The 12306-nt window shown below is 44.5% G+C and overlaps 1 protein-coding gene across 3 annotated transcripts in view; it reads left to right on the forward strand.

The window, feature by feature from the left end:
• The window catches only part of THADA (THADA armadillo repeat containing), a 322784-nt gene that overhangs the window by 265185 nt on the left and 45293 nt on the right, over positions 1–12306 (forward strand). For all 3 annotated transcript variants that reach the window (XM_068965145.1, XM_068965155.1, XM_068965164.1), the window contains exons 31-35: positions 1667–2046; positions 2799–2917; positions 3323–3395; positions 5391–5544; positions 9201–9332. In XM_068965145.1, the coding sequence (XP_068821246.1) occupies positions 1667–2046; positions 2799–2917; positions 3323–3395; positions 5391–5544; positions 9201–9332 (858 nt within the window). The remainder of the gene's footprint in view (positions 1–1666; positions 2047–2798; positions 2918–3322; positions 3396–5390; positions 5545–9200; positions 9333–12306) is intronic.

Raw genomic sequence — 12306 nt, forward strand, 5'->3', positions numbered from 1 at the left:
TGGGTATGTGATATTTTATAGTGCCTGGCACATTAATACTCAACAGTTACCAGCCCTTCCCTAGTGATTTTAGGGCACCAAGCATTTTGCCATTTTAGTAGTTGTTTTTATCTGCCCATCAGTTTTGAAGCTTTTTGGCAGCAGGTAAAATACATCTCCCTTTCTCTTGCTTACTTCATCCTTTCTCTCCTCCACGACTGCAGCAGTTGTTCGGCTTGTCTCTTTGCTTCTAATATTGCCCTCTCAGCAATAAAAATAGTTCATTGAACATGTTCATTTGATCTTGTTGCTTAAAATAACCCCTCAGTGGCATCCCCTTGGCTGCAGAAGAATGTGTAGGTTCCTTCATATGGCCTAGAAGGTTCTCTACATCCTGGCCACATTGCTTCTCTAGTCACTGTGTTCCCCACCTTGAATTCTGTGCTGAGATCAAACTGCCTATCATTCCCCACATGGTCCATTCCATGTTATGCCTTTGAACCTTTGGTGGTTCCAATGCATTTTCCTCTTTCTTCCTCTTTAAGACTTCCACTACTAGATTGGAATCACCTAGTCATTGATTTCTCTTTCTCCAACTAAAATACTAAACTAAACTCCCTAAAGGCAGTGTTCTTATTTCACTTAGCACCCAGCACACAGCAAGCAGATAATAAGTATTTGCGATCAGAACTGAGGCTACAAAAAGATCTCGGCGATCTAAAAGGCAAGTTACAAAATTTAACAGGGAGATAAAATTTAACAGGTATCTATTTGGGTTTAAAGCAAATAAACAAAGAAAAGAAGTCTTGATCTGAGTGACTCATCACCGTCAGCAGACCATGTGAAAAAGAAAAGCCTGCAGTTTCAGTTGACTTCATGCTCCACATGAGTCACCGGCGTCATACAACTGCAGCAACCTCGTGTCAGAACAGGGAAAGTAGCAGTCCTACTGCTCAGACCACGAGGGAGCCGTGTTCCCTTCTCTGGGGCCCTGCCTGAAGAGGGGGTGAGGCATGTCCAAGGAAGGGGGCTGAGAATAGTGAGCGAGGGTGGACCCCATCATCTGGGAACTAGTTGAAGGCAGAAGGACTGTTTGATGTGGAGAACACAGATGGGATACAAGAACTATTCAGATGCCTAAAGGGCTCTCTGGGGACCTGATAATGCAGAATTAGGCCACTCAGTGGAAACTCCAGAAAGAACTTTGTGACAGTTAGATCTACTAACCAGTGAAACAGTCTGTCTCGTGAGCTCCAAGTCCCTGTTGGGTTCCACCAAGAGCCTCTGAGAAAAGGTGCTGTTGAGGGGATCTAGCCCCTGCAGGGAGCCTGGACCAGACGTTCTGTTATCCTGCTCAGCTTTGAGACTTGGTGGTAGAGGTCACGGAGTTTGTATGTATTGGATGTTAGGGAAAGGTACCAGGAATGCATTTTCTGATACAAATGCCTTCTGTGACCCTGGGGTGGCGCGGAGGGAATTATTTTACCTGAATAGAAAGTACTTCAGGGCCAGAATTCTGAATCATAGTGGCCTCGTCACTTCATACATGGTTTATATGAAATCTACTCAGGAAGGAGGTCTGGTAGTTCTGCCCAGGGTATCCAGAGCCTTGCATGTTCTCCCATGTCCTTTGTGGACCCCTGAATAAAGTGATCATCTCTTTTAATTTGCCTTTCTGTTTTTTTAGTTCTGGAGCATCTTGGCTTCTGGGAGGAAATCAGAAGGATCATCTCAGGATCAGAGCTGATAACAGGGTTCCCCTATACCTACACAGTGCCAGGCCTGCCCCAGTATCTCCAGAGCCTCACCAAACTGGCCATTGCTGCAGTGTGGGCAGTAGTGGCCCAGGCTGGAGAGCAGAACAGGGATGTTCCCATCTCCTTCTCTCAGCTGTTGAAGTCTTCCTTCCCTGAAGTGCGCCTGCTCACGCTGGAAGCCCTGCTGGAGAGGTTCTCAACAGCAGCCTCTGCTCTGGGGGAGAAGGGACTGCCGCCCTTACTGTGGAATATGGGAGGGACATTCTTGACATTGGTGCTGAAGGAAAATCACCCAGAATGCCTCTGCAAGGTAAAGTCTTGTGTACTGATGGGTACACTTTCCTCTCCCCACACTCTTTGGCGAGCCCCACTCGAGTAGGAAGGTCATGAGGTGGGACTGGGTGTGGCATCTCCAGGATAGGAAGGAGATTCAGCATCCAAAGGGCAAGGACTCTCTTTGCACAATGCTTGGCGTGGCTTCGTGCCTTAAAGGGCACTAAGAAAAGTGTTTGATGATAATGGTATTGCCAACAGAGATTAACCAAAGACAGAGATTGAGAGAGTAAGCCACTCAGTGCCCAAGGAGACAGAGCGTTAAAAGTTGGCTGTAGAATGTGCTAACGGGTGAGTCTCTGCTGACATGGCTCTTTAGGGGCAGATGGTGACCTGAAAGCACAATCAGAAGGAGAGGGCACTGGGACTTCCCTGGTGGTCCAGTGGTCAAGACTGCATGCTTCCATGCAGGGGGCATGGGTTCGATCCCTGGCCGGGAGCTAAGATTGCATATGCCTAGTGGTGTGGTCAGAAATTTAAAAAAAAATTTTTTTTAAGGAAAGGGCACTGACCTAGGAATATGGCATCTAGCCTCTGATCTCAGTATGCCACTGCTCCCAACTGTCTTGTTCTCTCAAAGCTATTAACAGGGGAAAAAAGAAGACAGTGGGAGCTTTCTGAAAGCTAGACTTCTTTATCCATACAAGTGATTATTTTATTTAGATTCTGAAGACTTTTTCCTGAGGTGTTTGTGTGTGTGTTTGTTTTCCCTGGGTCTGGCTCACATAGATACTGAAAATTCTCCATTGCCTGGACCCCAGTGAGTGGCTCCCTCAGACAGAGCACCGTGTCCATCTCAGCCCAAAGGAGTTCCTGATCTGGACGATGGATATTGCTTCCCATGAAAGGTTTGCCCCAGTGCTCCCTGTGCAAACTCGGTACAACACGTGGTCCTGTCAGTTATTTATGTAATGAACTTGAGCGCAGCCCTGGCCTAAGGACTCAGGTCTTGTATTTCTTTCTAAGTCTCAGGCTATGTTCTCAGCCCAAGCAATAGAATGATGTCAGAGTTTCCCATTAATTACCAAAAGGTAATTGCTTCCAGAAGCATTTGTGTAGCCACGAGGTAGAGACTGTCAGTCTTCACAGCCACATGGAGTACAGACTGTCTGCAAAAACCATATATATATATATAATAATTGATTTTACTTATTTTCATAAGTGTATATTTATTGAAGTGTAATTGCCTTACAGTACTATATTAATTTCAGGGTGATTTTTTGTTTGGTATGTCTTCTGGCTCACCTTTCTAGGTCTGAAATTCAAAGTGAAGCTCTGAGACTCACCTCCAAAGTGATTGCCCACCACATGCAGACGTGTGACGAGGTAAGGTTGATTCCCCTGTCCTAGGGTCTAGATTTCTGTTCTCTGATTTCCCTGGAAGGTGTCATTAAAAGTAAACCATCCCACAGGCAGAATCTGTGGCACAGTGTGTACCTTCTACAAGAACATTGTTCATGTTGACTTTTCACTTTGGTTACAACCTGAGAAGGATTCTGTGAGCCCCGTGTGTAGCATCTCTCTTCTTTTGTTCTGGGCACATTTGATTAGAGTCCATGAGGGTGACTCTGATCCATTCATGTTATTTGTTAAGATTTCACGTATAAGTGATATCATATGATATTTGTCTTTCTCTTTCTGACTTACTTCATTAACATAATACTCTCTAAGTCCATCCATGATGCTACAGATGGCATTAGTTTTCTTTTTCTGGGCTGAGTAATATTCCATTGTGTATATACACCACATCTTCTTTATCATGGATAAAGTTGATGGGTACTTAGGTTGCTTCCATGTCCTGCCTCATGTAAATAGTGCTGCTATGCACACTGGGGTGCATGTATCTTTTTGAATTAGAATTTTCTTCTGATATATGTCTAGGAGTGGAATTGTAGTATCAATGGCAGCTCTATTTTTAAGTTTTTTAAGGAACCTCCATATTGTTCTGCATAGTGGCCTTACCAATTTACATTCCCACCAACAGTATAAGAGGGTTCCCTTTCCTCCACACCCCCTTCAGCATTTAATATTTGTAGACTTTTTAATGATAGCCATTCTAATTGGTGTGAGGTGATACCTTGTTGTAGTTTCAATTTGCATTGCTCTAATAGTGATATTGAGCATCTTTTCATGTGCCTGTTGGCCATCTGTATGATTCAATTTATATGAAATGTCCAGAACAGACAAATCCAGAAAGACAGAAAATAGACTAATGGCTTAGGGGTGGGGGTAGGGGAAGCTGACAGGATGGGGATGATAACTAAAGGATACAGGGCTTCTCTTATTGACTCTGGGGGTGGTGATACACACATATCTGTGAATGTACTAAAAATCATTGAACTATGTATTGTATGGTATGTATATCTTGATATAGCTGTTACTATAAAGAAACAGCAATAGGGTTTTGTTTAAACAATAATGTTGGTTAGGATGCTGCTTTAAATGTAACAGAGGGGAAAAAATGTAACAAAAACTCAGAAACACAGTGGCTTAAACCAGAAAGAAGCAAATCAAAACAGAGAGTGACTAGACAATATTGACCGCCCCCCCCCCCCCCCCCCCCCCCCCCCCCGCCGACCCTTCTGCCTTGTTGTTCTGCTATCCTTAGCGTAGCTTCCATTCTAAGGTCCCAGATAGTTGCAGCAGCTCCTATCACCTTGTCTTCGTTCAACTAGCAGGAAGGAGAAACCCAGGATGTGAGGTTCACACCTGCTTCCTTAAATATGACCTACAATTGCACAGATACCACTTTTAATGACATCCTGTTAGTCAGAACTTAAACACCTGTTATGCCCAACACAAGGGAGCCTGGGAAATGTAGTCTTCAGCTGACTACCCACGTACTGCTAAGTCACTTCAGTCATGTCCGGCTCTGTGTGACCCCATAGACAGCAGCCCACCAGGCTCCCCTGTCTCACATGCCCAGGCAAAAATCTGGGGTTCTATTATTAAAGATAGAGAATCTGGTTTGGGGGACAACAGATATTGACTGCCACAGTCTTCCCCCAAAAGTTTTGTCTTTACCAAAGCTATCAAATAAATCAGTGTTCTAGTAACCTGATTTGCATCCAGAAAGACTCCTGGAACTTGTTCTCTCAAAACAGCAACTCCATATTACTGAAGGATCACATTTCCTTCCCTGGAGTTGTTTTTTTTTCCCTAGTTGGAATGGAAGAACAGCTAATAAACCTTTCTTCCTTTCTCCTGCGCTGAGAGCTAACTTGCAGATCCAGTGTGGTGTACGCTATGTACTCATCCCTAATTCCGCGTCTGCTCATGTTGCCTTTTCTGAATTAGCGTATGTACACTTTGTACTTTCAGACCAGAGACTTGGTGGCCCCCAACCTGCAGCAGTGGGTTCAGTTGGTTGTCTCTTCCTGTGGAGATCATCTCCCCACAGAGTCCAGGCTGGCTGCCGCTGAAGTTCTTGCCAGCACTGCACCATTTTTCCTCACCAACCCCCAACCCATTCTCGGTAAGTGCACTGAGCTGCTGTCTGGCAGGGGTTGGGGAGGGATGGAGCATCCATTGTACCAAATGCACTAAAAAAAATATGATAGATGCTCTAGGTTACAAAAGAAGGGAGAATGAAAGATGAAAGATGACAGCATGCACCATACCTTTATATCTTTGAACAATATTCCCATCCTCTCCATTCCTACTCTAATTACTTTTCACCAACAGCTTCCTAACTGGCCTCTTTTCTTTTAGTCTTGTCCCCCAAGCCATTCTCCTTATGCTTCCAAAATCCCTCTGTGGTCTTTCTGAAATACAGATCTGAGCATTTCCCTCCACTGCCGGAAGCCTTTGAGTGGGTGCCCATTGCCTTCAGGATGAAACCTAAATACTCTTTAGCCTGGCTCAGAAGGCCCTTCCCATTCCATGCCCTGGCCGCCTCTCCTTCCTCACCGGCCCCCAGGCCCCACATGTTGTCAGCGGGGAACATTTCTCTAAACAAACTGCTGCTTGACTGACTTCTCTTTGTCTTTCAAGACAGCCTAACTCTCACCTTTCTCAGGAAGCCTGTTGCAGTGATCCTGATGAGAAATGAATGGGTCAGAGTGAAGAGTAGCCTTGAGGAAGAGAAAAGGCAGGCTTGAAGGTACTTAGGAAGTAGGCTCAGCAGGAATTGGTGTGAGGTCACTATAAAGGGAACAGCCAAGGGTGACTTCCAGACTTCTGGCTTCAGTGGCTGGAAAGACTGCTGGTTCATCACTGGAAGTAGCTTTCAGTTTAAAGCATCTTTGGAATCCCTGGCGGTCCAGTGGTTAAGACTCCATGCTTCCACTACAGGGGCCACGGGTTCTGTTCCCAGTGATAGAAGTTTCTGCATGCTGCACAGCACGGCCAAAAAATAAAATAAAAAGGTTTAAGGCATCTTTGGGAAAGAATGGTAGAGATATTTTGAAATCAGACGGATGTACAGTTCCAACTATATTGTCCACATTCGTGTCTCTTTCCTCGCTGTTACCCCCTATCATTCAAGAGTAATACTTAGGAAAGAGCGTCATATCAATGGAGGTTGAGAAAACCAAGCTTTAGGAAATCCAAAGGAATTGAAAAAGCTTAGGGGTTTTTGCTTTCACTTAAAGATATTTTTTCAGATTGTAGTGTTTTGTTTTTTACTTTTTTTTTTTAACTTTTTATTTTGTATCGGGGTATAGCTGATTAAGAGACAATGTTGTGATAGTTTCAGGTGAAAAAGGAAGGGATGCAACCATTTTGTTTTGTTTTAAACATAGGGTTTCATAAAAGGAGAACTCAGGACCCAGAGCCAAGTCTCAGTACTGACCCTGCCCCTCTCCTGCCATCTTACACTCACATTAACGACGCTGGGATTCTTTTCCATCTGTGACTGGAATTCTGTTTACTCCTCCCCCATGCCCAACCCTGGAGAATAAATCATGGTCCCTGCATCCAGGGAGCTTTCAGGATGGTTGTGGAGAAAAGATTTTCAGAATAAAAGAGAGAATTGCTTTTTCAGATGGTGAGTTTCAAATTTTAAGTGTTATCGAAGCTCAGACTAATCAAGTGTCTCATGTCCCTGGATCTCTCTGAGGAACAGTTGTCTTTGGTATCTTCTTAAATTTTTCTTCTAAGTGACTTTTAGGCATTTTTTTCACACCCACAGGGGACCTTAAAAGGGGAGCTGCTACCATTTTTGTTTAATCATTGGACCCAGAAGAATAAGCGCCAAGGTTTATATACTTCGGTGACACTTCTCCAGGGAGGATAATATCATTTTGCAGCACATTTTCTGGGTGACTTTGGCTGTTCTAACCCAAGTTCATATCAGGAAACTGTATATGGAACAATGTAGAATTCCTGAGTGAAAATGAGTCCTGGGCAAAAGCCATTAGTTCATCATGAATTGCCGGAGCTGGTTAGAGCATTACCGGCAATGAGGAAGGAGGTCTGTGGTAGCTGATGGCCTGCAATAACATGAAAAACGGGTACAGAACTGAGAAGCAAAAGACATAAAAGCGCACGGGGACGAGGGAAGGACAGACCAAAGTTGTTGAAGGAGAAAGAAAAACTGAAATGGACTAAAAAGGAAAGATTGAGGACTTTCAGTGTAGAAGAAAATATTAAGAAGGGAAAATTTGAAACCCCGAGAACAAATAGAATGGATAGATTCTTGAGAGAGTAGCATTGACATATAATATGCTGTGTGTGTGCGCGTGCTAAGTTGCTTCAGTTGTTCCCAACTCTTTGCGACCCTATGGACTGTAGCCCACCAGGTTCCTCTGTCCATGGGATTCTCCAGGCAAGAATACTGGAGTGGGTAGCCGTCCCCTCCTCCAGGGTATTGTCACAACCCAGGGACTGAACCAGCATCTCTTAAGTCTCTCGCATTGGCAGGCAGGTTCTTTACCACTATCACCATCTGGGAAGCCCCATATATATACTACCATGTGTAAAACAGATAGCTAGGGGGAAGCTGTTATATAATAGAGTTCGGCTCGGTGCTCTGTGACAACCTAGAGTAGTGGGATGGAGGGGAGGCTCAGGAGGGAGGGGATATATGTGTCCTTAAGCTGATTCATGGTGTTGTACAGCAGAAACACAGTATTATTATAAAGCAATTATCCTCCAGTTAAAACATAAAAATAATAAAGAAAAAGAAAAAAATGAATGAAGTAATATTCAACTCCAAAAAAAAAAAAAAGGAAAGACTGAGTAAAATGTAAAGCCAGATTTGTAACAGACCGGAGAGCACAAACCCCAGAGGGAGCCATTGCTATTCTCAGAATGACTGAAGCGTTGGTGGCAGTTGTGGACGGATGTGGGAGAGGGTAGGATAAGGAGAGTTGTCAAGGCAGAGTTGGTTCCCCACTAAACAGGCAAGGGATGGTGAGTGGTGGTCTTCTGTGGTGACCCACCCCACCTGGGCAGCATGCGTCCTTCCTCTGAGGCCCCGCCCCACTTCCCTCCCTCATGCAGCCCACCGCCTTTACACCAGCCCCCGGGACCTTGCCTCTGTGGTGAGTCACAGCCACACGTTCCCAGCCCTGCCTTCTCCTTACCGTGTGTTCTCCACCTGATGTCCATTTCGGTCACTCAGGGGCAGACGCTCTCTGATCCTTCTCTGTGGTCCCCAGCAGCACCAGGCATGTGGACTTGACAGGGTCCCTACCCAGGGGGTGGCAGCGGTCAGGACATGGCCCAGCTTATATGGTGGCTCTTTGCTTTTTTTTTGGTTCTTGCCCCCCCACCCCCACCAAAGCATAATCTTGATTGAAACTTTGCTTTCAGAATTTATAAGCTCAAACAGTCACTCAGATCAACACTTGGCTAGTTTCCCCAAAGCACTCTTGAGGCATAAAGTTTCATTCCTTAGAAATATGAGTCATTGTGGACAGCTAGGCCTGAGTCAGCCAGGCCATACCTTCTCGGGGGGCCTTGCCTGGGGCCAGTTGCCTCCAAAAGCCTTTCCTATTCCAAAGGACATTTCCAAACCTGCCCCCTTAGGGTCCTCACTGTTCCTGTTTTATCTGACTTTCAGGTCTCCCTTCCTTGCAATACCCACAAAAAAAGGAATAACTCATTCAGTACCGGATTTGAAGCAGTGATTTGTACCAGCCTGTAGATTGCATCCTAGGTAATCTGAATTCTTTTTGGCCTTCTTAGGACTGCAGGATACGCTTGCTCTCTGGAAATGTGTCCTCACCCTCCTGCAGAGTGAAGAGCAAGTCATCCGAGAGGCAGCCACGGAAACTGTGATGACTGCCATGTCACAGGAAAACACTCGCCGGTCAACAGGTACCTCGTTCTTATCTCTCTTTGATGCCTCAGAGCTCTTGGACAGGAGTTGACGCATTTTCTGTGAAGGGCCAGAGACTGAATCTTTTAGGCCATTCAGTCTCTGTCTGAACTCTGCCATTTTAGTGAGAAAGCAGCCTAAGCAATAGGTAAACCAGTGAACATGACTGTGTTCCAATAAGGCTTTGTTTACAAAAGCAGGTGGCTGCCCAGATTTGATGTGCTAGCCGCAATTTGCTGACACCTCCTCTAGGACATCATAGAGAAAAACTGCTTTACCTCCTCTTGGTTACATGGTCATCCTTTTTAAATAAGACCAAGTCTGGATTTTTTCTGTGGTCACATAATCCAGGAATTACAGATCCATCATCTGGTTCCCCCGTGCATTTCAAGTTGATCCTCCTCGTGCCTTGGCCCTTCATCTGGTGGTGACAGGAGGCCGGAGGGGAGTGGAAAGAGGAGCAGCCTAGATGAGTAGTTCTGAGTTCATAACCACTCAGCTCATCATATGAGCTTTTTTAGAGCTCTGGGCCCTGGTTACCTGTATGTGAGGGCAAGTGCTGTGAAAGCAAAAGGGAACTCTAGGCTAAAGACAGAAAATGGACTGCTGGGTAGAAGGGACAGGGCTAAGTGGAATAGAAGCAAGGTCACACCCCTGAGCAAATGGCCATATGGGAAGGTGACTGCTCTGGTAGACTTGGATTCCCTGCATTTGGGGCTAGACTTCAGGAAAGAGCTCTGGGCCAGCCATCCCAAAGGGGAGAAGAACACCATTTTGAGACAAGTAGTCACAAGCGGAGCAAGGAAGTTTACATTAATGGATAGCAGAATGGGAGGGGAAGCAGCCGTATAGTGTTGGTACCTGATTTGGGGTCCCTCATTCCCCTGGGAGCTTCTTCTGGAATGTGTGAACTTCCCCATACCTGAGTCCTCCCTTATAATGGTCTGGTCACTTTTCTCTGCAAATGTAGAGGAAGCTAGTGTGTTAGTAATCTCCCATGATACTACTCAAGTTTAGCCAGGACCAGGACATCCTGATTTAGCCTCTCAGTGGGAAAACCTTCAGTTTGGCACTGCGAGCGTTGTGCAAGCAGCCTTCTCCCATCCCTGTCCCAAGCTTTCAGAGTTCCTCATACCCCAAATTCTGCCATGAATGATTTATTCCTTTTTCCAATTATACATGTTCCTTAGAAGGATACATGGAGCACCCAGCAAGTGCTCAGTAAGCATTTGGTAGAATGTAATACTCACTAGAATACTATAGGACCCTGTCACCAAAGATGGCAAAGATCATTTCATGCTGGAATTCATAAGTGGACTTCTTCTGTCCTAGGGCAAATCTTTATAGAGTATTTGCCCTACTACTTTGATTTCTTTCCGAATTTTTCCAAGTTCATTACCATGTCCTCCCTCCTTCTGGTTTTTCTCAAGAAATAGAAATCAGTAATTGTATTTTCAGTGTCTTTTGCATGTACAGTTCCATATGTGAAAGCCTCGAGGGGTAAGTAATGTAAAAGGTTACTTGTCTTTGTATTCTCCCATCTTGATCTATAAAAGAAGATTTGAGATGCGAAAAAGACAAGAATCTAGAAAGATTAAATGTAGTATGTTACCCTGGACCAGATCTTGTACTAGAGGGGTGAAAAGCCATACAGAAAATGATTAGAATAGCTGACAACATTGAAATATTGTCTACAGAGTAAAATCAGTATTAAATTTCCTGAATCTGATAACCGTACTATAGTTTTGTAAGAGTATTTTTGTTCTTAGGAAATGCACATCTGAAATATTAAGGTGGAGAAGGGCACAGTGACTGCCACTTACTCTCAAATGGCTCAGAAAAAATAAAATTGTGTGTGTAAGTAGTAAACACAAGTAGTTGCTATACTTGCATCTTTTCTATATGTTTAAAATTATTTCAAAACAAAATGTTTTTTAAAAAATCCAATTCCACAACTAGAAAAGACTAATACAGTATATATATCGATAGATCACCTGCCTGGTTATTGGGTATTCCACTCCCCAGTGTAACTTCTTTCACGTAAACTATGTGAAAGCATCCTGCCCCACCTCCACCTTTTTTAAACACTCATTTTTTTAAAAACTCATTTTGAGTGAATTTTGCATCCAAAAACTCAAAGCCAAGCCAGATTCCTCACATTCAGAGATCTCAGCAGCATGACATCACTGAGTGAGGATATCGTTCACCGTGTCCCCGTGTGTTCTCTGTTCTGTCTGATAGCATTGCTTAGAACCTCCATAATGCAGCGTGGTTTTCTTAGGCAAAAACTGCACATCTTTCTGCTTTAGATGGAAAGTAACTGAGAACTGGGTACCACACCCTGATTTTTCACTCTAGTCAGTGTTTAGCCAGCTGATTCACTAGAACAGTATTGTCTTGTTTTGACATCTCTCAAGGATACCAAGCAGCTGATGGTTAAGTTTTCACATTCCTTGAGCATACAGTGGTTTTCTAGTATACTCTGCTACTGGCTTGCTCTTCGGTGTTCCAAGAGGCTTAAGTACATTGAAAAGGGTGGTGGTGGTTTAATCGCTAAGTTGTGTCCAACTTTCGTGATCCCAGGGACTGTAGCCCACCAGGCTCCTCTGTCCATGGCATTTCCTAGGCAAGAATCCTGGAGTGGGTTGCCATTTCCTTCTCCAGGGGGTCTTACTGACCTTGAAAGTGTGCTGTGTGTGTTGTGCTTAGTCACTCAGTTTTGTCTGACAAATTTGCGACACCATGGCCAGCCAAGCTTCTCTGTCCATAGGGATTCTCCAGGCAAGAACACTGGGGTGGGTTGCCTTGCCCTCCTCCAGGGGATCTTCTCAACCCAGGGATCAAACCCAGGTCTCCTGCGTTGCAGGCAGATTCTTTACCATCCAAGCCACCAGGGAATTTGAAAATACATGTACATAATTTTGTCCTCAAATCAGTGGTTTAAAAAGTGCCACAGTAAAATAATCATATTAA

Source organism: Capricornis sumatraensis, chromosome 1 (assembly GCF_032405125.1).
Source record: "Capricornis sumatraensis isolate serow.1 chromosome 1, serow.2, whole genome shotgun sequence".
Taxonomy (NCBI): Eukaryota; Metazoa; Chordata; class Mammalia; order Artiodactyla; family Bovidae; genus Capricornis; species Capricornis sumatraensis.